General features: G+C 44.8%; 1 protein-coding gene across 1 annotated transcript in view; it reads right to left on the minus strand.

Annotated features, from left to right (window-relative positions):
- LOC124610551 (cyclic nucleotide-gated cation channel subunit A) overlaps window positions 1-27175 on the minus strand; it is a 270115-nt gene that overhangs the window by 141401 nt on the left and 101539 nt on the right. The window contains exon 3 of the mRNA XM_047140167.1: window positions 8808-9073. Within this exon, the coding sequence (XP_046996123.1) occupies window positions 8808-9073 (266 nt within the window). The remainder of the gene's footprint in view (window positions 1-8807; window positions 9074-27175) is intronic.

The following is a 27175-nucleotide window of genomic DNA, read 5'->3' on the forward strand; positions in this document are numbered from 1 at the left end:
GCTGGACACACCGAAACATGTTCGCTTACCAGACGAACTACCGCACGTTTGTCGATGACAGGCTGCCGTTTTATGGGCGTAGCCCCGCAACGGTGCATTTCCGAACTACTTTTAGGAAATTTTGCTCGACTCCACGCATCTTACCCCGCTCTACCTCATCATCAATTTTCTTTCCTTCCGTCCTGTACAACACCTCAATTACACGAAATACACATAATGGCTCTCGGGAAGCGTGGTTGTGCATCGGTTTTTGCAACAAGCACACGTTGTATGAGAGATCAACGCTGACAGTGCTCGCAAATGTAATTTGTCCGATCGTAAATTTGGAACTACGACAGTGATGTGTGCATGTAAAATAGGGAGAATGAAGAAACCTGGAAAAGTTGTAAAGTCATCTGTGGATGACAGAAGTCTTCCGTCAGCATCGAAGACAGGTGCCCAGTCGGCTTGCCTGAAATGAACAGCAGAGCTTCCTCCGCGATTACCAACGAAGCGCTGGAGCAGTGATACAAGTGTGTAGTAGTCTGACGCCGTACGTTGTACCATCTACGTCACCACGACCACGTGCATTGATGCCTTTGAAAAGAACACCCCTTACGCCAAACTGAAGAAACTCTAGTACGGTGTAATCGTTATTACACAAACGTCCTGTCAAATGCACCAAATCATCATTTATGATAATGTCACTTCAGTTTTGACGAAACACGTTGTCCATCCTCATACTTTGCGAAAACCAGATGTACTTGGGGAACTATTTGTTACCAGGGACAACACCGACTGCTCCAAACTGTTGACGCTTGAGACAGATATCACTCAATAAGTACTGAATATAGAGTCGTGTTGCCCTTTTTTCATGAAATACCCGTAGCAATGGAAGGAATAAATAAAATGATCAAAAGTTCTCCATACTAGAAATATCAGTTCTTCAGTAGTCTTTCATTCACCTGCCGTACCACCAGCTGCATATGGCTTGACGCTTACCCATTGCACGGAAAAATTGAATTTCGGGCTAATTTCGAAGGTAGCTTACCTGCAACGATACTTTCACTGTCGCATTAAGAGTCCGTTTGATTCTATACGACTATCTGTAGAGGCCCCCATTGCAGCATACACGCTTAGGTGGCAAAAGTCATAGGATACCTCCTAATATCGTATCGCTCCTTTTGCCCCGCGCAGTGCAGCAATTCGACATGGCACGGACTCAACAAGTCACTGGAACTCCCTTGCGGAAATATTAAGCGATGCTGCCTCTACAACCATCCATAATTTCGAAAGTGTTTCCCTTGCAAGAGTGTGTGCACGAACTGACCTCTCGATTGAGTCCCTCAAATGTTCAATGGGATTCATGTCGGGCGATATGAGTGGCCAAATCTTTCGCTCGAATTGTCCAGAATGTCCTTCAAACCGATCTCGAATAATTAAGGCCTGGTGACATGGCGTAATGTCTTCTATAAAAATCATTGTTTGTCAACGTGAAGTCCATGAATGACTGCAAATAGTCTACAAGTAGTTGAACATAACCATTTACAGTCAATGATCGGTTCAGTTGGACCAGAGGACACAGTCGATTCCACGTGAACACAGCCAAGACCATTATGGAACCACCGCGAGCACGCACAGTGCCTCGTAGACAACTAGGGTCCATGGCTTTGTGGGGTCTGCGCCATGCTCAAACCCTATCATCAGCTCTTACCAACTGAAATCTGGGCTCATCAGGGCAGGCCACGGTTTTCTAGTCTTCTAGCGTCCAATCGATACGGCCACGCGCCCAAGAGAGGCGCTGCAGGCAATGCCATGCTGTTAACAATGGCACTCGAGTCGGCCGTCTGCTGTCATAACCTATAAACGCCGAATTCCGCAATATTGTCCTAACAGATAAGTTCATCGTACGTCCCACATTAATTTCTGTGGTTATTGCACGCAGTATTTGTATGTTAGAACTGACACTCAAAGCAAACGCCACGCTCTCGGCCGTTAAGTCACAACCATCGGCCACTTCGTTGTGCGTGGTGAGAGGTACTGTTTGAAATTTGGTATTTTCGGCACACTCTTGACACTGTGGATATTGGAATATTGAATTGCCTAAAGATTTCCGAAATGGAATGTCCTGTGCGTCCGGCTCCAACAACAATTCCGCGTTGAAAGTTTTAATTCCCGTCGTGTGGCCATGATCAAGTCGGAAACTTTTCACATGAATCACTTGAGTATAAATGACAGCTCTGCCAATGCACTGCCCTTTTATATCTTGTGTACGCGATACTACAGCCATATCGCTCGACTTCTGTCACCACAATATACAGGGTGGTCCATTGATAGTGACCGGGCCAAATATCTCACGAAATAAGCGTCAAACGAAAAAACTACAAAGAACGAAACTCGTCTAGTTTGAAGGGGGAAACCAGATAGCGCTATGGTTGGCCCGGCAGATGGCGCTGCTATAGGTCAAACGGATATCAACCGCGGTTTTTTAAAATAGGAACCCCCATTTTTTATTACATGTTGGTGTAGTACGTAAAGAAATATGAATGTTTTATTTGGACCATTTATTTCGCTTTGTGATAGACGGCGCTGTAATAGTCACAAACGTATTAAGTAATTGGTACCACGTAACATTCCGCCAGTGCGGACGTTATTTGCTTCGTGATACATTATCCGCGTTAAAATGGACCGTTTACCAATTGAGGAAAAGGTCGATATCGTGTTGATGTATGGCTATTGTGATCAAAATGCCCAACGGCCGTGTGCTGTGTATGCTGCTCGGTAACTGGACGACATCATCCAAGTGTCCGGACCGTTCGCCGGATAGTTACGTTATTTAAGGAGAAACAGGAAGTGTTCAGCCACATGTGAACCACGACCTGCAACAAATTATGATGCCCAAGTAGGTGTTTTAGCTGCTGTCGCGGCTAATCCGCTCATCAGTAGCAGACAAATTGCGCGAGAATCGGGAATCTCAAAAACGTGGTGTTGAGAATGCTACATCAACATCGATTGCACCCGTACTACTGTATATTTCTATGCACCAGGAATTGCATGGCGACGACTTTGAACGTCGTGTACAGTTCTGCCACTGGGCACAAGAGAAATTACGGGACGACGACAGATTTTTTGCACGCGTTCTATTTAGCGACGAAGCGTCATTCACCAAAAGCGGTAACGTGAACCGGCATAATATGCACTATTGGGCAACGGAAAATCCACGATGGCTGCCACAAGTGGAACATCAGCGACCTTGGCGGGTTAATGTATGGTGCGGCGTTATGGGAGTAAGGATAATTGGCCCCCATTTTATCGATGGCAGTCTAAATGGTGCAATGTATGCTGATTTCCTACGTAATGTTCTACCGATGTTACTACAAGACGTTTAACTGCATGACAGAATGGCGATGTACTTCCAACATGATGGATGTCCAGCACATAGATCGCGTGCAGTTGAAGCGGTATTGAATAGCATATTTCATGACAGGTGGATTGATCGTCGAAGCATCATACCATGGCCCGCACGTTCACCGGATCTTACGTCCCTGAATTTCTTTCTGTGGGGAAAGTTGAAGGATATTTGCTATCGTGATCCACCGACAACGCCTGACAACATGCGTCAGCGCATTGTCAATGCATGTGCGAACATTACGGAAGGCGAACTACTCGCTGTTGAGAGGAATGTCGTTACACGTATTGCCAAATGCATTGAGGTTGACGGACATCATTTTGAGCATTTATTGCATTAATGTGGTATTTTCAGGTAATCACGCTGTAACAGCATGCGTCCTCAGAAATGATAAGTTCACAAAGGTACATGTATCACATTGGAACAACCGAAGTAAAATGTTCAAACGTACCTACGTTCTGTATTTTAATTTAAATAACCTACCTGTTACCAACTGTTCGTCTAAAATTGTGAGCCATGTGTTTGTGAGTATTACAGCGCCCTCTATCACAAAGCGAAAAAAGTGGTCCAAATAACACATCCATATTTCTTTACGTACTGGACGAATATGTAATAAAAAAGGGGGGTTCCTATTAAAAAAACCGCAGTTGATATCCGTTTGACCTATGGCAGCGCCATCTAGAGGGCCAACCATAGCGCCATCTGGTTTCCCCCTTCAAGCTAGACAAGTTTCGTTCTTTGTAGTTTTTTCGTTTGACGCATATTTCGTGAGATATTCGGCCCGGTCACGATCAATGGACCACCCTGTATATTGCTGCTTAAAATGGGACTTAAGGAGACCAAACATGTAAAATCACCATTCTCCTGTTCAACCTCTAGGACGGAATCAGTGTACCCCATCTACCTGAGCCTAGAATAAATTCTACGTGCAAGTGTGAGAAAATTTTCTGAATGTTTGCACAGTGTATACCTGATAGGAATGCCCGCTAGCCGCCTGGCGGAATATAGTAAACCGTCTAGAAACCACATCCAGGCTGGCCGGCACATCAGCCCTCATCGTTAGTGCTCCGGGCGGATTCGAACTGGGCCAGCGTGCCGCCCCGTCTCAGAAGAGGCCACTTTAATGCGAACGGCGGGTAATCAGCACATCTACAACGACCTTTTAATACTTAGCGATTTCTTTGGTCGACTGTGTACCGTAAACGACCTGCCCGTATACATTACCCACAGCACGCTAGCTTGTGAGACAGAGAGGTGACAGCGAACTGTATCGAAAACGCGTGGTGGATTAACCACTGGCCAGTTTGAGTGTGGGTTTTGTGTGCTATTCCATGGTTTTTTAGGGAAATTCTGGACTGGTTGTCAGTCTTCTCCTCCGAAAATACTATACAAATAACACACAGAAGAAAGTTTGTAAGATTCGCAGACATTCGGCATTCACGACTCCCCTGCCCTAGAGTAAGTGACGACTATGGCGGCAGGAAGGGCATCCGGTCACAGAGTTAAAATAAAAATAAAATTTGCCAGATAATGAAAGCAGGACAACCTGCACGACCACGTAAACTCTATTTAAGAGAGACACTGTGGATTTTAAGTGAGCAAAACTGATGATTCACGGACTTGTTTGATACTACTGATTGGTTATGGGCAACTTGAATTGGAAATAATATCCACAAGGTGATAATTACAATCGCGAGCTTAATTTTATGAAAGGCTACATGTGCACTGTGATGCTACTGCATTCCGTTCTAAAAGAAGATGAGAAATGATAAACTGCCTATTGGGTTATGTCTCGGGTCGTTCGGTCGACATTTGTTTGCTGATTTTTCTGACGTTTCGTCAGCAAGAGTGCCTTTCATTGCTGGTGGCGTCGAAATCGCGGTCGCAGAATATATGTACGTGGCGCGCCAACGTCCGAGAACTTTTCTTTGGTCATAACAACTGTCGATCTCCCCTTGACACCTGCTTGCTGAAGCTGTTGTCATGTTCGTGCCTTTCTAAGGTTACCATGAACAAATGGGGGTGGTGGCTCTTTTGCACAACAACCTTTATGAGGAACAGCTCGGTGACTTCCTAAGACACCCGATCAGTCTCCGTACCAACATAAAGATTACTATGATGAAAGAAGGGCCGACAGCTACTCTTTCTGGATGAGCTGGTTATGAGGGATGGTGAGGACATCGCACATAGCGTGCATCGAAAACAGACCCACAGGGAGCGATACCTACACAAATTGGCAAATCATCATCCGAGCCATAAAATGGGAATGATTAATAGGCTCGTAATGTGTGCAAGACGAATATGTGAGCCGCTGCATATCAGGAGCGAGATGTAACACCTGGAAAGTATTCTGAACAGCAATGGGTACATCGGCACTTACATAAAAAGTGCCACAAGATCTAACACTTGGCAAAATAGTACAACGGCAGAAGAGATGTCGCCTACAGCCTTAGTGCCGTACATCCAAAGGGTGGCGGATAGAATCGATCGTATGCGCTGCGCAAACACGGAGTAAAGACTATTTATATACCGCCAAAGAAGATCAAAGTGTCTCAGATCCGCGAAGGACGAAAGGGACACATTTGCAATGTCGAGAGTGTATCGCATTCCCAGTACATGCGGAAAAGTCTACGTTGGAATGACTGGACACAGCAGGGTCATCGAACATAAACATCATTGCAGGTTGGGACAGGTGGAGGAAATGACCGTGGCGGAGCACGTGTTGCGTGAGACCGACCACGTAATAAAATTTGCGGACACAGAAGTTCTTGCTGTGGAGAAGAGCTACCACGCCTGTTTGTTCAGGAAAGTCTTGTAAATCTACAAGTGTGGCAACAGTTTCAACAAGAAAGAGGAAAGCCTCAACGTGAAAGGATTCTGGATTCCCGTGCTGCAACAAATGACACTTGCAGATATTGAAGGAAGAACCACGGCGGTGATAACCTGGGAAAAGCCCTCGGATATTGGTGTCCCACATACATATTGAAGGGGAGGGGGGAGGAGTGGGAAGGGGAAGGTACATGTTGGGGCCGAAGTTCCTTCCGTGGAAACACTGTTGTCATTTAGGAATGGCTTTTATTGACTTCAATACCTGACGTACACTACGGGCCATTAAAATTTCTACACCACGAAGATGACGTGCTACAAACGCGAAATTTAACCGACAGGAAGAAGATGCTGTGATATGCAAATCATTAGCTTTTCAGAGCATTCACACAGGGATGGCGCCGGTGGCGACACCTACAACGTACTGACATGAGGAAAGTTTCCAACCGATTTCTCATACACAAACTGCAGTTGACTGGCGTTGCCTGGTGAAACGTTGTTGTGATGCCTCGTGTAAGGAGGAGAAATGCGTACCATTACGTTTCCGACTTTGATAAAGGTCGGATTGTAGCCTATCGCGATTGCGGTTTATCGTATCGGGACATTGCTGCTCTCGTTGGTCGAAATCGAATGAGTGTTAGCAGAATATGGAATCGGTGGGTTCACGGCCTCGTATCACTAGCAATCGAGATGACAGGCATCTTATCCGCATGGCTGTAACGGATCGTGCAGCCACGTCTCGATGTTTGCAAGACAACAAACATCTGCACGAACAGTTCCACGACGTTTGCAGCAGCATGGACTATCAGCTCGGAGACCACGGCTGCGGTTACCCTTGACGCTGCATCACAGACAGGAGCGCGTGCAGTGGTGTTACTCAACGACGAACCTGGGTGCACGAATGGCAAAACGTCATTTTTTCTGATGAATCCAGGTTCTGTTTACAGCATCATGATGGTCGCATCCGTGTTTGGCGACATCGTGGTGAAGGCACATTGGAAGAGTGTATTCGTCATCGCCATACTGGCGTATCACCCGGCGTGATGGTATGGGGTGCAATTGGTTACACGTCTCGGTCATCTCTTGTTCGCATTGACGGCACTTTGAACAGTGGACGTTACATTTCAGACGTGTTACGACCCGTGGCTCTACACTTCATTCGATCCCTGCGAAACCCTACATTTCAGCAGGATAATGCATGACCGCATGTTGCAGGTCCGGTACGGGCCTTTCTGGATACAGAAAATGTTCGACTGCTGCCCTGGCCAGCACATTCTCCAGATCTCTCACCAATTGAAAACGTCTGGTCAATGGTGGCCGAGCAACTGGCTCGTCACAATACGCCAGTCACTACTCTTGATGAACTGTGGTATCGTGTTGAAGCTGCATGGGCCGCTGTACCTGTACACGCCATCCAAGCTCTGTTTGACTCAATGCTCAGGCGTATCAAGGCCGCTATTACGGCCAGAGGTGGTTGCTCTGGGTGCTGATTTCTCAGGATCTATGCACCCAAATTGGGTAAAAATGTAATCACACGTCAGTCCTAGTATAACATATTTGTGGAATGAGTACCCGTTTATCATCTTCATTTCTTCTCGGTGCAGCAATTTTAATGGCCAGTAGTGTAGTATGGCTACCTCTCCTCTCTATGTTGTCCCTGGCTGCTGCTGGTGAGAGGGTAGCGGCCTCCATCTTGGTGCTGATGTCACAAGGCACTTGGGCGGTCGGCAGACTTTGGAGGCCGTGTCTCTTGATGTGAGCGGCAAGCTACTAAGCTACTTTCCATAAGAGTCGTGGAGGCCCGGTGGCCCCTTTCTCCACTCACATCACCGCGATGGTGTGCGAAGATGACTGTGCGACTCGTTGCCCTCTAGCGGTAGTTAGGCAGTGGTTGGCACTGCGGCGTCAAGTGTGGCAAGGACTCAGCGTCAATGGCAGCAAGCACCGAGGTCAGGTCAGCGGGGATGCGGCACCAAGTGCTGGCAGCAAGCGTAGCCCTGTCTCCAACCCAAGGTTTCTGCTGGCGATGGCCAGTCATCTCGCTGTCCAGTGTAGCTGCGGAATCTTAGTGGTGCTGCTGGATTCCGGCGACGAGAAGTGATCTCCTGCCTCGAAATTCAGACTTTGTTAAATTCCTCTGGCGCGTATTTCTTTCACTGAAACGCGGCAAACAGTCACAAGAGACTTGTCATGGTGTGGTGACATCGCCCCGTTAGCTATACGGTTACCGCTGTGAAGACAATTTACTGCTGTGCTCGGCTTTCGGGGCTTCGCAAACCCCATGTGGTCTTTATTGTAGTCCACACTGGCGGCTATCGACTCGCGGCTTTTAACGAAACACTCCATGGCGGCTTCCTCACTACTTCTCGTTACTTTTGCTAAAGACATAATTTGCACTCAAAGACTAGGTAGCGGCGCTACAGCAGAATCTGCGGGTGCTAGTTTGAAAAGAATGCCATCCACTCGTGCTAACGAAATGTCAGAAAAATCAGCAACCAAACGACGGCTGAAGAAGACAGTAGACAGTTTGTCAACAAGTGGGCACGAAAGATTCAATAATTTTGTAAAATGAGAAATGTTTGTCGTTGTTTACCTTGCAAATCCGGAAAGCGTTGGGGTAGCCAGTTTTGGTCTCGGTGCGGTCGAAGAACTGGCTCATGCGCGGCAGGCGCAGCAGGCGGTTGGCGCGCACGATGACGGGGCAGGGGACGCGCACGTGGCAGGAGTCGGGCGGCCACCACAGGTAGGCGAGGTCGGTGGGCAGCAGGCTGAGCACGTCCAGCCGCCAGCGGCCCGTCTCCACGTAGTGCCGCCGCAGCTGCCGCGCGTCGCGCACCATCAGCCCCTGCTCCAGGTAGCCTGCCACAGAGGTCCAGAGTCAACGCTGCGGGCTGCACTCTCACCACAAAACTCTACCACACACCTCTACAACCGGCAGTCCTGTCATACACAATTTTAGGCGATTCAGTTTTTCACCGACTAATGCATTTCTCGTGCTAGAACTACCAGATAGCTGACGATTACAAATTTCAGTCGCTGTCGTAGTGTTTATTACTAGCCATGTAATGACGAGTGGTCTGAGGGGAAGTCTATGATTACTAAACAACAGATCCTAGCTTCTGGGTTCGATCCCACGTGCTGTTCAGATTCTGAATAAAAATCTACATCTACATGTACATACATATCCCCCAAGCTTCTTGGAGGATACCCTGTGCCACTACTAGTTCCCTTTTCTGTTTTGTGAGGTAACGGGCAAGTCGTGGCGCCCTGAAAATATTCTAAGTTCGGAGGAAGCAGTGGCCGCACGGGCCGCTCGGCCAGCAGGGGCCCGGCAGCAAACACGTGGAGCCGAACGTTAGCTGAACGATAGGGGTAGAGCCAGCACGTGGTCCATCGGCCACGTGGCTAGGAATTCCTTGGTGACGCTGTGCGCCGGGAGGGCCAAAGATGGCGGACTTAATGAAACCATCATGGCAGACATTTCACAGTTCATATAGAAATTAATAATAGCCAGATGGACCATGATATCTCAAAAAGAAACATGTACATTAATATTATTTGCACGACGATTCTGATGGTGTAATCAGATTTTTAATACTTTTATTAGTTTAAAGTTTAGTAACTGACGGTAAATTGTACAAGTAACACCAAGCAACGAATTTACAAAATATAAACGCTTGATCCAATTTTGTCGATCGCCGTGTCTTTAGAAAGCTATTAGTGTGAACCTAAATTGGTATGGATTACAGGCATGTAACTTGCATAATACATGAGTTATTTGAGGTGAAAGTGGCCGATTACAATCGATCGCGTCAGGCCATAACTATTCCATAGTTACACGAAAAGACGGTAGCAGCATGCTAATAAATCTATTTATTCGTCTATGTCTTTGTTTATTGCATCAGATGGCTCTGAGCACTATGGGACTTAACATCTGTGGTCATCAGTCCCCTAGAACTTAGAACTACTTAAACCTAACTGACCTAAGGACGTCACACACATCCATGCCCGAGGCAGGATTCGAACCTGCGACCGTAGCGGTCACGCGGTTCCAAACTGAAGCGCCTAGAACCGTACGGCCACACCGGCCGGCTCTTTGTTTATATACGAGATATACTATTCATGAAGAAATTAGTTAAATATTTACTGTGTTATGGAAAGCACAGAGACATTTGGCCACTGGCCTACCTTTTGTTATATTCCTTTGATATAAATTTATTTAAATTGTTTATGTACCTAATACTGCGCGTTAGAGCGTGTTTATGGTCCAGCCGTAGGAATATTTATATAATTTCAAGTTATTTAAATGTAAATCTAGTACTTCGAACGTGTTTCGTTATGTTTGTGTGGATATGTTGGCATGAAGACATGGCGCGAGCGCTCTAGCCAATCACAGCGCTCGTTGATGGGGAGACTGGATGGAAGCGGGTTCCGGTGAAGAGTTCTGCGGAGTACGGCACAGGAAACGCGAAGTGCCGGGACGGTACAGCGTGAGGCACGCACGGTCGCCGGAGAGACTTGTAGTGTGGAGCGGATTGCGCGTGGCCGCGAGAGGTAGAAATACTTCGGAGTGCCGACTTGTGAACTTGTGAGATTTCCGAGGTTTTTACAGTGAAGACGTAGTGTGCGTTTAGAAGTGAATGTCTAGCGAGCTATGTTATTGTTCATAACTAATTACGGTGCTGTAGGAATCTATTGTTTCCCTGTTATTCAGCTTATATTTTATTTAGTTGCTGGACCATCGACACCAATAAGTATTTTGCAGAAATATACCGCATTCTCAAAAGGACTTCTACTGTCGTACTCATTATTTAAAGTCGTTAAGATAGTACCTGCAGATTTTATTTAATTGCAGTCTTTCATTTATAAATTTATATGTTACGTTCATAATTCGCAATTGCCGAGTGATAGAAACCTTCGACCATTCGATTCATGTGTATATTCTTATCGTATACTGTAGACTCAGCAGTATTTGGCATGTAATGCGGCAACTACGTACCCCAGCCCCTAGACAACGAAACCAGCCAAAACTTTTAATATTGCAACTCCGAGTCGGAGGGTACGTACCTGAGGTCCACCACACCATCATTTCGTATTGTTTGAAAGCCCGCAGTTTCCCTCGCAAAAAGAGGTGTCTACAGGGATTGCGGAAACTTTCGTTACAAGCTTCTAGCATTGTAGAGGGGATTGAGTAGGCAATATTTTGAATTGGAACCCACATCCGAAAACGATCCGTTTTCGTGCTATAGTCGTTTGAAAATATGTTTTGCTAGGTAGAAATACGACAGGATAGTTACGATGGGGGCGAGGCCCACGAGAAAGACAGGCCGTGGTGCGTACACCACAGCACTTGAGACTGTAGATCTTACGAGAGCCAGCAGCTGTCTCCGGCGGGGACCGAGTACTTATTTCAGAAGAGTTTAATAATTCTGGAATGCGCTTTGAAATGCATGTAGTTCTCGATAGCACACGGCAAAATTAAGACCTTCGCGAAGTCTTAGAAGTGTAGCGGACAAGCCAACTAATGTGGCATCACAAGTTCATTGCAGGGGCCGCACATCTCGTTGGCCACGGGATGGGAGGTGCTTACGTCAGATCGTATCATGTCATTTGACACCTATCCTACCTCTCTGACCTGGCTCTAGCTTCATTCACGTGTCTATGAGTATTAGAGCAACTTGGTTGAGTACACGTTTGCAGAATATAACGAAATGATACTTCTGTATGGCGAAGCTCACGGTAACGGAAGGACTGCTCCTGACATTAATCAAGATCATTACCCACAACGTCCGACTAATCGCATACCCTTTTGCCACAGTTACGCAATGGATTAGAAGAAGTGGCTACAAGTCTTAGAAGTTTGTAACGCGAGTCTCCGGACACTCTTTATATGAAGAATTTTTAACATTGTGCAGCCCTGTCAGCAACTGTGATAGTTGAACTTGTAACAAGTCAGTCTCAGTTGCAAATAGAAACCAAACTTTACCCAGGTTTCAGCCAAATTAATTTGGCCTTCTTCAATGTCACTCGCTTCTGAAGAAGGCCACATTGTTTTTGCTGAAACCTGGGTAAAGTGTGGTTTCTATTTGCAACTGAGGCTGACGTGTTACATGTTACTCTGTATATACCTCCGTACGAGCCCTAATCTCTCTAATCTATCTTCGTAGTGATAACGCTGAATGTAGGTTGGTGGCAGTAGAAATGTTCTGCAGTCACCCTCAAACGCCGGTTCTCTAAATCTTTTCAGCAGTGCTCCTCGAAAAGAAAGTCGCCTTCCCTCCAGTGAGTCCCATATGAGTTGCCGAAGCATCTTCGTTGTAGCTGTATGTTGTTTAAACCTACCGGTAACAAATCTACTAGCTTGCGTCGGTTTGCTTCGATGTCTTCCATAAATCCGACCTGATGCTGACCCCAAACACTCGAACAGCACTCAACACTAGATCGCACTAGTGCCCTCCATGTGGTCTCCTTAACGCTTGCTTAAAATCTTCCCACTGACCCGAAGTCGATCATTCGTCTCCCCTGCTACAGTCCTGACATGCTCATTCTATTTCATATCACTTTGCAATGTTACGCACAAATATTTAATCGACGTGACTATCTCATGCAACACACTACTAAGACTCTAATTGAACACGATGCGTTTTTCCCCCACTTATCTGCATTAATATACATATTTCTACATTTAGAGCTACGTGCCATTCATCACACAAACTACCACTCCACAGAGACTCAACGACGACACTTCCCCGTGCACAGCAGCAACGTCAGCGGCCGCAGACTGCTGCTTACCCTGTCCGCCAGATCATTTACGTAGATAAGAAATGACGGCGGTCTTATCACACTTACCTGGGGTACTCCTGACAATGCTATTGTCTCTGATGAACACTTGCCATGGAGGACAACACACTGGGCTCTGTTATTCAAGAAGTCTTCAAGCTACTCACGTAACTGGGAACCTTTTATGTATGTTCGTAGCTTCGTTAACAGTCGACCTTGTGGCACCATGTGAAACGCTGTTATTGAAATCTAGGAATATGGAATCCTCCTATTGCCTCTATCCACGGTTCGCTGGATCTTATGTGAGAAAAGATCAAGCTGAGTTTCACAGTAGCAATGCTTTCTAAAACCGTGCTGATTTGTGCACAGAAGCTTTTCCCTCTCAAGGAGATTTATTTTACTCGAACTGAGAATATGTCCTAGGATTCTGCAGTAAACCGATGTTAAAGATATTGGCGTATAATTTTGTACGCCAGTTATTTTATTCTTCTTGCCTACAGGAGTCACCTGCGCTTTTTTCCAGTCGCTTAGGACTGTTCACTGGACGAGAGATTCGCGATAAATGCAGGCTACGTAAGGAGCTACAGGGAACTCTTTGTAAAATCCAGTTGATATTCCATCAGGACCTGGCGACGTATTTCCTTTCAACTCTTTCAGTTGTTTCTCGGCACCAGCGATGCTCATTATTATGTCCACAATACGGGAGTCTGTCCGATGCTCAAACGACGGTATGTTTGTACGTATTCCTGAGTGAACGATTTCTTAAACGCAAAATTTAAAGCTTCAGCTATTTTTGCCCCAATGACTGCCTAAGATTTCCGTTTCCTTAAATAAATTTTTATTTCCTGCCGTTTACAAATTACGTGCCATCTGGTAAGACAAGTCAAGTTCACATTAAATTATACGTATACATAGAATGAAGAGCCAAAGAAACTGGTACGCCTGCCTAATATCGTGTAAGGACCCCGCGAACACGCAGAAATGCCGCAACGTGACATGGCACGCACTCAACTGATGTCTGAAGTAGTGCTGGAGGGAACTGACACCATGAATCCTGCAGGGCTGTTCATAAATTTGTAAGAGTACGAAGGGGTGGAGATCTCTTCTGAAGAGCACGTTACAAGGCATCCCAGATATGCTCAATAATGTTCTTGTCTGGCGAGTTTGGGGGCCAGCGGAAGTGTTTAAACTCAGAAGAGTGTTCCTGGAACCACTCTGTAGCAGTTCTGGACGTCTGGGGTGTCACGTTGTCCTGCTGGAATTGCCCAAGCCCGTCGGAATGCACAATGGAGATGAATGGATGCAGGCGATCCGACAGGATGCCTTCATACGTGTCACGTGTCAGAGTCGTAGCTAGACATATCAGGACTCCAATATATCCCCGACTCCACACGCCCCACACCATTAAGACTCCACCAACTTGAACAGTTCCCTGCTCACATGAAGGACCCATCGGTTCATGAGGTTGTGTCCATTCCCGTACACGTTCATCCGCTCGATACAATTTGAAACGAGACTCGTCTGACCAGGCGACACGTTCCCAGTCATCATCAGTCCAATGTCGGTCCTGACGGGCCCAGCCGTGGCGTAAAGATTTCTATCGTGCAGTGATCAAGGATACACGAATGGGCCTTCGGCTCCGAAAGCCCATAAAGATGACGTTTCGTTGAATGTTTAGCACGCTGACACTTGCTGATGGCCCAGCATCGAAATCTACAGCAACTTGCGGAACGGTTGCATTTCTGTCTCGTTGAACGATTCTGCGGTGAGCAGCATAATTCCGTGGTATCAGAATACCTTCTCAATTTTTATTATAAAAATCAGCTATGTACGCTACAAACAGAAAACATGTCAGATTTGGCACTCTGAACGTTTCATTTTCCACTTCCTCTATTGAACTGTAAGCAAGATATCGTGCGAATTGCACAAGTCTCTGTGCTGATGTACGTGTGAAATCTTATGGGACTTAACTGCGAAGGTCATCAGTCCCTAAGCTTACACACTACTTAACCTAAATTATCCTAAGGACAAACACACACAGCCATGCCCGAGGGAGGACTCGAACCTCCGCCGGGACCAACCGCACAGTCTATGACTGCAACGCCCTAGACCGCTCGGCTAATTCCGCGCGGCGTTGGTCCCGTTCTTGCACCACATTTTTACAGCTGCAGCGATGTCGTAGATTTGATGTTTTACCGAATTTCTGGTATTCACGGCACACTTGTGAAATGGTTGTTTGAGAAAATCCCCACTTCATCGCTACATCGGAGATGCTGTGTCCCATCGCTCGTATGCCGACTATAACAGCACGTTCAGACTCACTTAAAACTTGATAACCTGCCATTGTAGCAGCAGCAACCGATCTGACAACTGCGCCAGGCACTTGCCTTATATAGGCGTTTCCGACCCCACCGCCGTATTCTGCCTGTTTATATATCTCTGAATCTAAATACGCATGCCTACACCAGTTTCTTTGGTGGCTCAGTGTTCTATGGACCTTATTTAATTGCTTGTTACGTTAACGAATTTTTGACAGTGTTGCAGCACAAAATATTTGTAAACCTAGAACTGATTAGGAAACCTCCGAAAGGCATTGTGCCTCTCGCTCCTGGGCAGCCGCAGCCATATCTAATACTATTCGCCACCCCAGAGCAAGGACCTCAGCAATACTTTGAATCTCTCGTACTCAGACGCGTGATCATACACCTAGGTGAGGTTTCTCTATGTGGCAAAATGTACTCTCCTCTATTTCTACATTTCTCTTACAGTCTAATATTACTGTCTAATTAACATTTGTTTTCGTGTCACTCTCTGACTAAACATTTAGTTGCTATTCTGTGTTTGTCCGTCTTCGCCTGTGTCGCTGTCTCTACTGCTACCACTACTGTTGTCGCCTTGTCTCGCTATTATTGTCTGTAAAGCCATTCGTCGCCTGTGCTCGTTGCTGCTTGCGTTCTCGGTTCTGCAAGTACTCCTTATGCAGCGCCCTAGATCTGTCCATAAGCTCGGGTCTCTTAAGCGACTGTGTTATTCCATGGGGTATCCTACTCGTCTTTCCTGCGACCAACGGTTACAGTATAGAAGTACACTTTCTGGAGAGCCTTTCACTCCACAGGCACATCCACCCTCCTGGCCGACGTTTACACTCAGATGAAGCGTGGGGTATGGCTCAAGGGCGGTTAAGAAATGAACCATGCCCAGGCTAGGATTGATATGTTTGATTCTCTGACGCTGCCTTATCTTGCTTCCTGTACAAAGAGTCACTCACAACCTATCAACGGCCTTGTCAAAGTGGTGGATAAACTTTTCGTAACGTGTCACCACAGTGTAATAAATTCAGTCACGACATCGTCTGGTGCGAAAGCTATTACCATTTGACATCTGGAGCGATATTAGCATTCCAAGCTGTGAGAAAGCAGAGAATCACATGGGACGTAAGGATAATGTTTTTTTTCAAAAATATTTAATACTTAATTAACGGAATAGTTATATTTTTGCGTTCCATGCTTTAGTAAGTTACCAAGAGACATGAATTGTCGTGAAATACATGTAAAAACAGCCGAATCACACTGATTCATTGCCATAAGCTACAACTCATTCATGAAGAAATACTTCTGAATATGTCTACATTTGCAGCTTATTCCGTTGGATGCAAGGGAATATAAGAACATTTCTTGTCTGAGTAACATATATTTCTGTTGTTATCTGTTTTTATTATCACAGGAACTTTCCTTAATACTTAAAATTTTTATGGAGTCCAATCATTCGCCCTTTCGTACACTTCACTCGACTTTCTAATACACTTGTATTTTCGTAAATGTAATTACTTCTGCTTCGAAAGCGAATGTATTGAAAGTTCTTTCCGTTTGTGGCTCAGATTTAGCAACAGTTGTGGAATTGGTCGTTGGGAAGCAGTTTTATTACTTTTGACAATTTAGTATCACGTCTGTATGCTTCTCCATTAAGTTACAGTTGTGGTGGCTTATTTGATATGTTAAATAATGTAGGTATTACATTCCACATAGGTTTCCTACGTTCCAGATTCTCTGATTTGGCTGAAAGTGTAGCGAACAAAACTCTGTTTTGTTGGATAGATACTTGACGTCTTTCCGCAAAAGGTCAGGTGTTCTGGTGTTTACTAGCAATATTTTGTTACTGAAGGAAAATGACATTGCTCAGTAGATGCCTGTACGTTACAAGAGAATCGTAAATAAATTGCTCTGTAATGCACGGTTTCGTACCTTTCGGTGTTCTTAGGACACTACAGAATCACAAATTTGGTGCAATTTTTTACTTGTTGTCAATTTTTATGGCACTACATACACTCCCAATTGGAAGAATTTTGTTACAAATCAATGTACACGTTAGTATTTGCACTTTTACAATATCGTATTCAGAAGTGTCGCTTGCTGACCGCTTGGATGATGATGTTTGGTTTATGGGGCGCTCGACTGCGCGGTCATAAACGTCCGTACAAAGTCCCAATTTTTTACACAGTCCAATCTACCCACTGTCAAGAATGATGACGATGAAATGTTGAGGACAACACAAACACCAAGTCCCCGGGCAGAGAAACTCCCCAACCCGGCCGGGAATCGAACCCGGGACCCCGTGATCCAGAAGCAGCATGCTGGCCGCTTGGGGCGCTGCTGTCGCTGTGGGTAACAAATACGAGACGGAATGTCGCAACTGTTATTTTAGACTATGGTAACACTTTTCGCTGAGTGTTAGCTAATTCTATTTCGTAACATTTGTGTGACATTCCTCGCAGTCTGCCATCGATCGTTCTTGCTAATCTTTTCTTCACACGTTCTGTATCCCTCGTTGGTCCAATCTGGTACAGACGTCACTCACTTAAATTTAGTACTATTCCAATATTTTATAAGGAACCTGTTTCGTAAACAAACTCGGTATCCTAAAACTAAGCCTTACGTTTGTCTTCTCCGTGACTGATGCAACTTGATCTCTCTGTTGGCTTTATTATTCCAGTTACTTGGATGCATGTCGGCCTATCGTTGTTACTCTTAAACATTTCGTGACGTGCACTTAGTTTCATATTACTTTTATTTAGGGGCAGTTTCATATCTTTTAAGCAGTTAACTACACTCCTGGAAATTGAAATAAGAACACCGTGAATTCATTGTCCCAGGAAGGGGAAACTTTATTGACACATTCCTGGGGTCAGATACATCACATGATCACACTGACAGAACCACAGGCACATAGACACAGGCAACAGCGCATGCACAATGTCGGCACTAGTACAGTGTATATCCACCTTTCGCAGCAATGCAGGCTGCTATTCTCCCATGGAGACGATCGTAGAGATGCTGGATGTAGTCCTGTGGAACGGCTTGCCATGCCATTTCCACCTGGCGCCTCAGTTGGACCAGCGTTCGTGCTGGACGTGCAGACCGCGTGAGACGACGCTTCATCCAGTCCCAAACATGCTCAATGGGGGCAGATCCGGAGATCTTGCTGGCCAGGGTAGTTGACTTACACCTTCTAGAGCACGTTGGGTGGCACGGGATACATGCGGACGTGCATTGTCCTGTTGGAACAGCAAGTTCCCTTGCCGGTCTAGGAATGGTAGAACGATGGGTTCGATGACAGTTTGGATGTACCGTGCACTATTCAGTGTCCCCTCGACGATCACCAGTGGTGTACGGCCAGTGTAGGAGATCGCTCCCCACACCATGATGCCGGGTGTTGGCCCTGTGTGCCTCGGTCGTATGCAGTCCTGATTGTGGCGCTCACCTGCACGGCGCCAAACACGCATACGACCATCATTGGCACAAGGCAGAAGCGACTCTCATCGCTGAAGACGACACGTCTCCATTCGTCCCTCCATTCACGCCTGTCGCGACACCACTGGAGGCGGGCTGCACGATGTTGGTGCGTGAGCGGAAGACGGCCTAACGGTGTGCGGGACCGTAGCCCAGCTTCATGGAGACGGTTGCGAATGGTCCTCGCCGATACCCCAGGAGCAACAGTGTCCCTAATTTGCTGGGAAGTGGCGGTGCGGTCCCCTACGGCACTGCGTAGGATCCTACGGTCTTGGCGTGCATCCGTGCGTCGCTGCGGTCCGGTCCCAGGTCGACGGGCACGTGCACCTTCCGCCGACCACTGGCGACAACATTGATGTACTGTGGAGACCTCACGCCCCACGTGTTGAGCAATTCGGCGGTACGTCCACCCGGCCTCCCGCATGCCCACTATACGCCCTCGCTCAAAGTCCGTCAACTGCACATACGGTTCACGTCCACGCTGTCGCGGCATGCTACCAGTGTTAAAGACTGCGATGGAGCTCCGTATGCCACGGCAAACTGGCTGACACTGACGGCGGCGGTGCACAAATGCTGCGCAGCTAGCGCCATTCGACGGCCAACACCGCGGTTCCTGGTGTGTCGGCTGTGCCGTGCGTGTGATCAGTGCTTGTACAGCCCTCTCGCAGTGTCCGGAGCAAGTATGGTGGGTCTGACACACCGGTGTCAATGTGTTCTTTTTTCCATTTCCAGGAGTGTATTTTGTGAAGATCTGTCTCACAGTAAGTGAACCAGAGCAAAGCCGGAAGCTGTAACTAACTCTATCCCAATAAGGATAAATCAGCAGCTCGTCTACATCAAAGATATAGAGGCGACTGTTTATCAGCCGAAACGAGCGTGATGAAATAGAGGCGATCTAGGTGAACAATAAAGGGTGTTTGAAAAAGAACTCCCAAGTTTTGAAGTGCCCTAGAGTCTGTACAAAGTGGCATACACTATTCTAGTTTGTGGTGTTTGATTCATCAACTCTCTAAGTTTGGCTCCCCTGCAGTTGGCAGGTCTGCTTGACCTTGAGACGGCACCTGTTCTGTTTTTTTCCTCTGTTCCCTCAGTTAAGTCCAGGCGTGCGTGCAGTAAAGTGCAGAGCAGCTCAGCAACAATGTGCACTCCGGAACAGAAACCGCAGTGTGTTATTCGCCTTGGGAAAATTGAGTCAGTTATAACAGTGCAACTTAATTTTATACGTCAGTATGGTAGTGTGCGGCTCTTGACACTCGCCTTCCAGGAGGGTGGATAGGCGGGGCTGGCCCAATACCTGGGCCACCTCTAAGCCCAGACATAACCCCACTAGACTTTTTCTTTTGGGGCCACATAAAAAATATTGTGTACACTGAAAAGATCAAGGACATCAATCATTTACGGGAAAGAATCGTCGCGGCTGTTGGAGTTGCACCTTAAATGGTGATGAATACGTGGCGAGAAGGGAATATCGTCTCGACGTGTGCAGGCCAACAAATGGAACTCACGTTATCAGAGGCCTGTATGTGCATAAAAGCTATTCTTGAGGTGAACGAGGAAACTGCAATAGATATATTTATTTATTGAACCTCCTGAAGCTTCTGCGAAGTTGGGTGAAGATTCTGCTGAAGAAGATGGTGGTGTAAGATAGATAATCTTGGACCAACGCAGTTTAAGGCTGGTGCAGAAGTGGTTTTGAGTAACAAAAACAGGTTGTGTGGTTAACCTGAGATTGATTGCTCTCACGATGATAAAAAAGAAAAATGTCACCTCAGATAAAACAGAAAAGCTACAAAAGATAAAAAAATAATCATAGATTGAAGGGGGAGGGATCTACAAAGAATTAACTTTATATTTACTGACAATGTTCATAGAAAATGCAGAGCTTGTGTTCAGCTCAATGGTTTGGCTTCTTTTAAAATGATTAAATAATTGAATTTCTCTTCATTAAATCAACAAAATGCGCTTTGATCAGGAACTGCCCAGATTCCAATATAACACATGTTGTTGTTGTTGTTGTTGTGGTCTTCAGTCCTGAGACTGGTTTGATGCAGCTCTCCATGCTACTCTATCCTGCGCAAGCTTCTTCATCTCCCAGTACCTACTGCAACCTACATCCTTCTGAATCTGCTTAGTGTATTCATCTCTTGGTCTCCCTCTACGATTTTTACCCTCCACGCTGCCCTCCAATGCTTAATTCGTGATCCCTTGATGCCTCAAAACATGTCCTACCAACCGATCCCTTCTTCTAGTCAAGTTGCGCCACAAACTTCTCTTCTCCCCAATCCTATTCAATACCTCCTCATTAGTTACGTGATCTACCCACCTTATCTTCAGCATTCTTCTGTAGCACCACATTTCGAAAGCTTCTATTCTCTTCTTGTCCAAACTAGTTATCGTCCATGTTTCACTTCCATACATGGCTACACTCCATACAAATACTTTCAGAAACGACTTCCTGACACTTAAATCTATACTCGATGTTAACAAATTTCTCTTCTTCAGAAACGATTTCCTTGCCATTGCCAGTCTACATTTTATATCCTCTCTACTTCGACCATCATCAGTTATTTTACTCCCTAAATAGCAAAATTCCTTTACTACTTTAAGTGTCTCATTTCCTAATCTAATTCCCTCAGCATCACCCGATTTAATTTGGAAACAATTTTTTTAGGATTCTGATTATTTCGGGCTATAATCACGTACCTAGCAGAAGATGTTACTGGGATTGAGGTCTGGACATGTGAGGTAAAGTGATGCACAACACGATGAGGAGATATAGGCATGAAACAATTACGGGTTTCATTCTCTCGTGCGATAACACAAAAATCAATGTAAATGATAAAATGTAGAAATTTCGGTCATTAATAAGTATGCCAGCAAAACAGTTTTCTCTCCGCTTTCAGCACGAGAAAGATTTGGATTATGATTAAGCATGATTAAGTATTTTCGTAGGCACAGATACAAACAATTTCTGAAAGGTAAACTCTTTAACTTTTGGTACAATGTATGGTGCCTAAACACAAACATGGGTTTTCAATTATACGAACGAACCGATGCACAAATGAATTAACTGTACGAATGACATTCGGAAACTGTACTGCACACCTGGTTCAAATGATCGATTCCATTCCTGAAAAATGTAAAATCTGCCTTACAGGTTTTATTTTGACAACTTATTTTCATCACATTATTTTTTGATTCATCTAAAGCAACAAGGTTATGGTGCAAAAGACAATGCCCAAAAGTAATAAGAGAGGAGATTTTCATTTCAAGAGCAACAAGGGACGTGAAATGACCATTACCAGATGGCTAAATAATTCTGCAATAACAACTTTTGCCACCAGTCATGGCATCAATCTAGTCAGCTCTGTAGGCCGATACTCCAGACGAGAGAAGAAAAGAACTTGTACCTGGGCCGTATGTTATTGGAGAAAACGACAAAAGTATGTGTAAAACTAACAGAATGGGTGAAAGTGTAGCGTCATATGCGCTGAGTACCAGAGGAAAGAAGTGGTGGTGGTAAATTTTTATGTGGCTGACTACTGGATATGTCTGTTCCTAATGGGTGGCTTCTGTACAGAAAGATGTTTGCGAATATTTCACAGCTGCAGGTCACGCGCTGCATTGTGAAATGTTACGTGACTCCCAGTGTAACAATGCCTAGAGGTCCTGCTCAACATGCTGATAATTCATACTAAGGTACGGTGCTGCGCGACGTCAGACATGATGAGAAAAATCATCTGGCGCTTCAGAGAACTGCATATGTACTCCAAATGTGATGCTGATTTGCGCATAGTGTGTTTTGTAGTGTAGCACAGAAAGTGAGTACTGTTCTTAAACACGATATAAATGGCATACACTGCATTATTTTATTTGCTGTCATGTATTTCGTTTAAAATGCATGTTCTGTCTAGGGTGACGAATGTGTTACATCCTCTTTTTTTAAACTGTTAATTATTTCTCTGTTTTGCTTGTTGTAGTATGTTTATTTGATGACAATAAACATAAATATCTAATTTGTAAAATTCAGAAGGGAAAATTAATTCAGGCAGAAATGGGTTGATAAGGAACAAGTATAGGAGAGACCACTTATCAGATTTTCTGGGAACACATCTGAAATTACTTGGCTCTACAAATGACGCCGCACCCAGATCATGCTGCAAGAAAATAGCGCTTTTTTACTTATAAATCATACTGATAAGACGCAAAACTGGGTTTAAAATATGAATTACGTCGTCGAGGCTAATATACTCGTGGATTGAATTCCAACTTTCTAAACATTTATTACAGGTTCATTAAGAGTTTTGTCTAGACCCTGGCACTGTATGGCCCATATGAGACGTCTGGAAGCGTATGACATGTGGTGCCTGAGAAATAGGGAAAATTTCATGTGAACAGCAAAGCTCACAAAAGAATAAATTCTTAGAAGAACAGTGAAACCAGTTATTTACTATCAACAGCACGGAAAAGAAGGGTTCAATTAATTGTCCACCAATACCGAAAGAATAGTTTTCCAGTCCATATAATGCAAAGAATGATTGAAGGCAGGAGAGGAAGAGGAAGACGTAGAGACGGCGTAGAAGCAGGCTCATCTACATTTATACTCTGCAAATCACAGTGAGGTGCATGACAGAGGGTACGCCCCACTGTACCAGTTATTAGGGGTTCTTTCTGTTCCATTCACGTATGGAGCGTGGGAAGAATGTTTTTTTGAATGCCTCTGACTATGTAGTAATTATTCTAATCTTATTCTCCGGATCCATAAGTGAGCGATACGTAATGGATTGTAGTATATTCCTAGAGTCATCGTTTAAAGCTTGTTCTTGAAACTTTGTTAATAGAATTTCTCAGGGTAGTTTACGTCTATCTTCAAGAGTCTGCCAGTTCAGTTCCTTCAGTATCTCTGTGACACTCTCCCATGGATTAAAGAAACCTGTAACCATTCCTGCTGCCAGTCTCTGTATACGATAGTTTTCTCAGTTAGTCCTATCTGGTAGGGGTCCCACACACTTGAGCAGTACACTAGAGCAGGCCACACGAGTGATTTGTAAGCGATCTGCTTCGTAGACTGATTGCACCTCTCCAGTATTATACCAGTGAACCAAAGTCTACCATCGTGACTGAACCTCTGTGATCATTCCATTTCATATTCCTACAAAGTGTTACACCCAGATACTTGTTTGACTTGGCCAATTCCAAGAGTGACTCTGATATTACAATCATAGGATACTACATGTTTTCCTTTTGTGAAATGCACAATTTTACATTTCCCAACACTTGGACAAGTTGCCAATTTTTGAGTCCTTCAGATTGTACTCGTACTTCATTATAGATAACTGCACCATCGGAGAAAAGCCTGATTTTATTAGTGATATTGTCTGCAAAGATATTAACATACAACATGAACAGCAAGGGTCCCAACAGACTTCTCTGGGGCACATTCGAAGCTACTTCTACATCTGACAATGACTCTCCATCCAAATAACGTGTTGCGTCCTCCCTACCAAAATATTCTCAACCCAGTCACAAATTTCACTTCATACCCCATATGATCGTACTTTTGACAATAAGTGTAGGTGTGGTATTGGGTCAAATGCTTTGCGGAACTCAAGGAATACTGCATTACCTCTTTGCCTTGACCCAAAGCTTTCAGTACGTCATGTGAAAAGTGCGAGTTGCGTTTAACAAGATCGATGTTTTCGAAATCCACGCTGGCTGGCATTGAGAAGGTCATTCTGTACAAGATACCTCATTATGTTTGAGGTCAGAATATGTCCTAAGATTCTACAACAACTTGATGTCAAGAATATTGTACGGTAGTTTTGTGGATCACTTCTACTATCTTTCTTGTAGATGGGTGCGACCTTTGCCTTTTTCCAAGGACTGGGCAGGTATTTTTGTACGAAGAATCTACGACGGATCATAGTGAGAAGAGAGGCTAACTCAGCCTCAAATTTAGTATCGAATCTGACAGGGATTCCATCGGGCCCTTGAACTTTGTTCATTTTTAACGGTTTCAGCTGTTTCTCAACACCACTGACTCTAATACCCATTCTTCTTTTCAGCGTCACGAGAATTAAACTGGGGCAATTCTCCTGGGTTTTCCTTTGTAAAGCAACATCTGAAAACGGAGATAAGCAGTTTAGCTTCTGCTTTGCTATCTCCAATTTGATTTCCTGTCTCATTCGCTAGGGACTGTACACTAACTTGGTTCCACTTACATCCTTTACGTAATACCACAATTTCTTTGAGTTCTGCGAAAGATCACTTTGACAATATTCTGCTATGGTAGCCACTGAAGGCATCAGGTATTGCTCTCTTGGCAGATAAACGTGTTTCATCCAGCATCTCTCTATCTATAGCTCTATGATTCGTTTTACACCTATTATGCAGTAATCTCTGTTTCTTTAGAAGTTCCTTTACAAGACTGTATATCGTGCAGGTTCCCTCCCATGAAGAATTGTTCTACTGGATACATATCTACCCAGTGCATGGTCAACTGTTCTTTTAAACCTGAGCCGCAGTTCCTCCACGTGCTCCTGCCCTCTGCTGAAAGTTTCTAGTCCCCCATTGAGATATGACACTACTGATTTTTTATCTAGTTTACAGGACGTATATATCTTTTTTCTTGTTTTAATTGTCATTCGTAGTTTAGTAACAATTGTTGCAACATCCGCATCGTGGTCAGTAGAGCGCATTTAATAAAATTTCCAGGATTTTTTATCACGCCCATCGATAACAAAATTTTCCCAATTAATTGTTGGATTATTAAAGTCCCCACCGATGATTACAGCACGATTGGGGAGCTTAGGTACAAGTAAACCGATATTTCCTCTAAAGTAAACGGTTACATCAGCAGACGAGTCCAGTGGGCGATAGAAGGATCCCCTGAAACTGAGTCTTGCCCACACAATCTCACATGTAGCTTCAATTTCTAACTAGATGGATTTGAGGAAATGAAGAGACTAACAAGGAGCAGAGAAAAGTGGACAAGTGGAATCACTGCCAAGCAGTCTTCAGATTGAGACTTTAGCAGTGAAACAAATATAAAGCATACGTTTTATAATTAGCGTAATTACGTCTCCTTTGTTGGATAGAATTTAATAATGCATTGATGTAGTTAGGAAACTTAGTGAACATAGTCAACACTTATGGTCCACAGCTTACCCAGTAATTTAATACCTAACATTTGAGACAAGAAAAATGGACATTTGAAATGTCACATTTACGTCTCAGGAGGCATTTTGGCCCCCTCTATAGCCAAATTTCCTTGCAATTCTGATGATGTGTTGTACCATTAGCGTGTGATAATTCAACTGTGGAAGATGATGGCGGTGTACTTGGCGGACCTCAGACTAAGAACGTGCGTCATGTTGAAAAGTTGTTTGCTTGCTGATTTGGAAGTTACAATGGTGAAAACATAACTTGTTGACCTTTCGGATACTGTTTTGGTTAGTTGCTGCAGTGGCTCACTAACAGTGTTTACTTAGCACTTAACAGTGGCCTTCTGTTACTCACGCGGAATAGTTGACGTTGGATTACTGCGCCCGCGATTCTACACCATTAGGTTAATGAGGCAGTACTCACGCAATTACTGGCGACTCCCTAGCGTGAAAGCCGGGTTACGTGCTCCTCAACGCTGCAAAACGCCATCCGGTTTCCTCATTACCAAACAAGAATTCAAACCATTCCATGAATTTTACTGTTGTAGTGACTTTTATTATTCTGATATTAATTCTCTCGACACAGGAAACGGGGAAAAAATTAATTTAAAAAAAGGTGATGTGAAGTACGTTCTGTTTGTGACATAATCCAAGAGCCAACAGAATTTACGGAGTGATGGTTAAGGCTTTCTCGACCTAATTTGATGGTTTACAAGTTTTTGGGTTTGAAGCAGAGTCGTCATTTTAACTTCATGCTTATTTCGACAACGTCCCCATTTGCGGTCAGGCGTCGAGCGCAGAATTGGTTTCTCGCTGCTCAGATCCCAGCGAAACTGAAAACCAAGTGAATACCACAAACCGTGCGGAAGTGACATTTCATATTCTGCACAAACTACAAGAACTGTTGAAGGAAGATCTAAGGAACACAATAGTTACACCCAATTGAAGCAGCTATTCAATCAGCTGCCTCAGCCGTCCGTATGAAAGAAATAGGACGATGCCAGCATTCTGGTGCAAGCAACGAATGTCTAGGATATTGTAATGAAAGAAGCAATTGAAAATAGGGTGGCGGATAATTTAATCAACAGGGATAGAGGCTCCAATTTTACTAAAGCGTAAGATCCAGCGACAGCTTTCTTAAATCGGGCGACAGCTTGCTTAAATCGGGTCGGAAAATCTTTCAATGCTCCCTCTCTGTGCTCATGGATTAATGCCTATTAACACGTTCTGCG

This window comes from Schistocerca americana, chromosome 1, assembly GCF_021461395.2.
Source record: "Schistocerca americana isolate TAMUIC-IGC-003095 chromosome 1, iqSchAmer2.1, whole genome shotgun sequence".
Taxonomy (NCBI): Eukaryota; Metazoa; Arthropoda; class Insecta; order Orthoptera; family Acrididae; genus Schistocerca; species Schistocerca americana.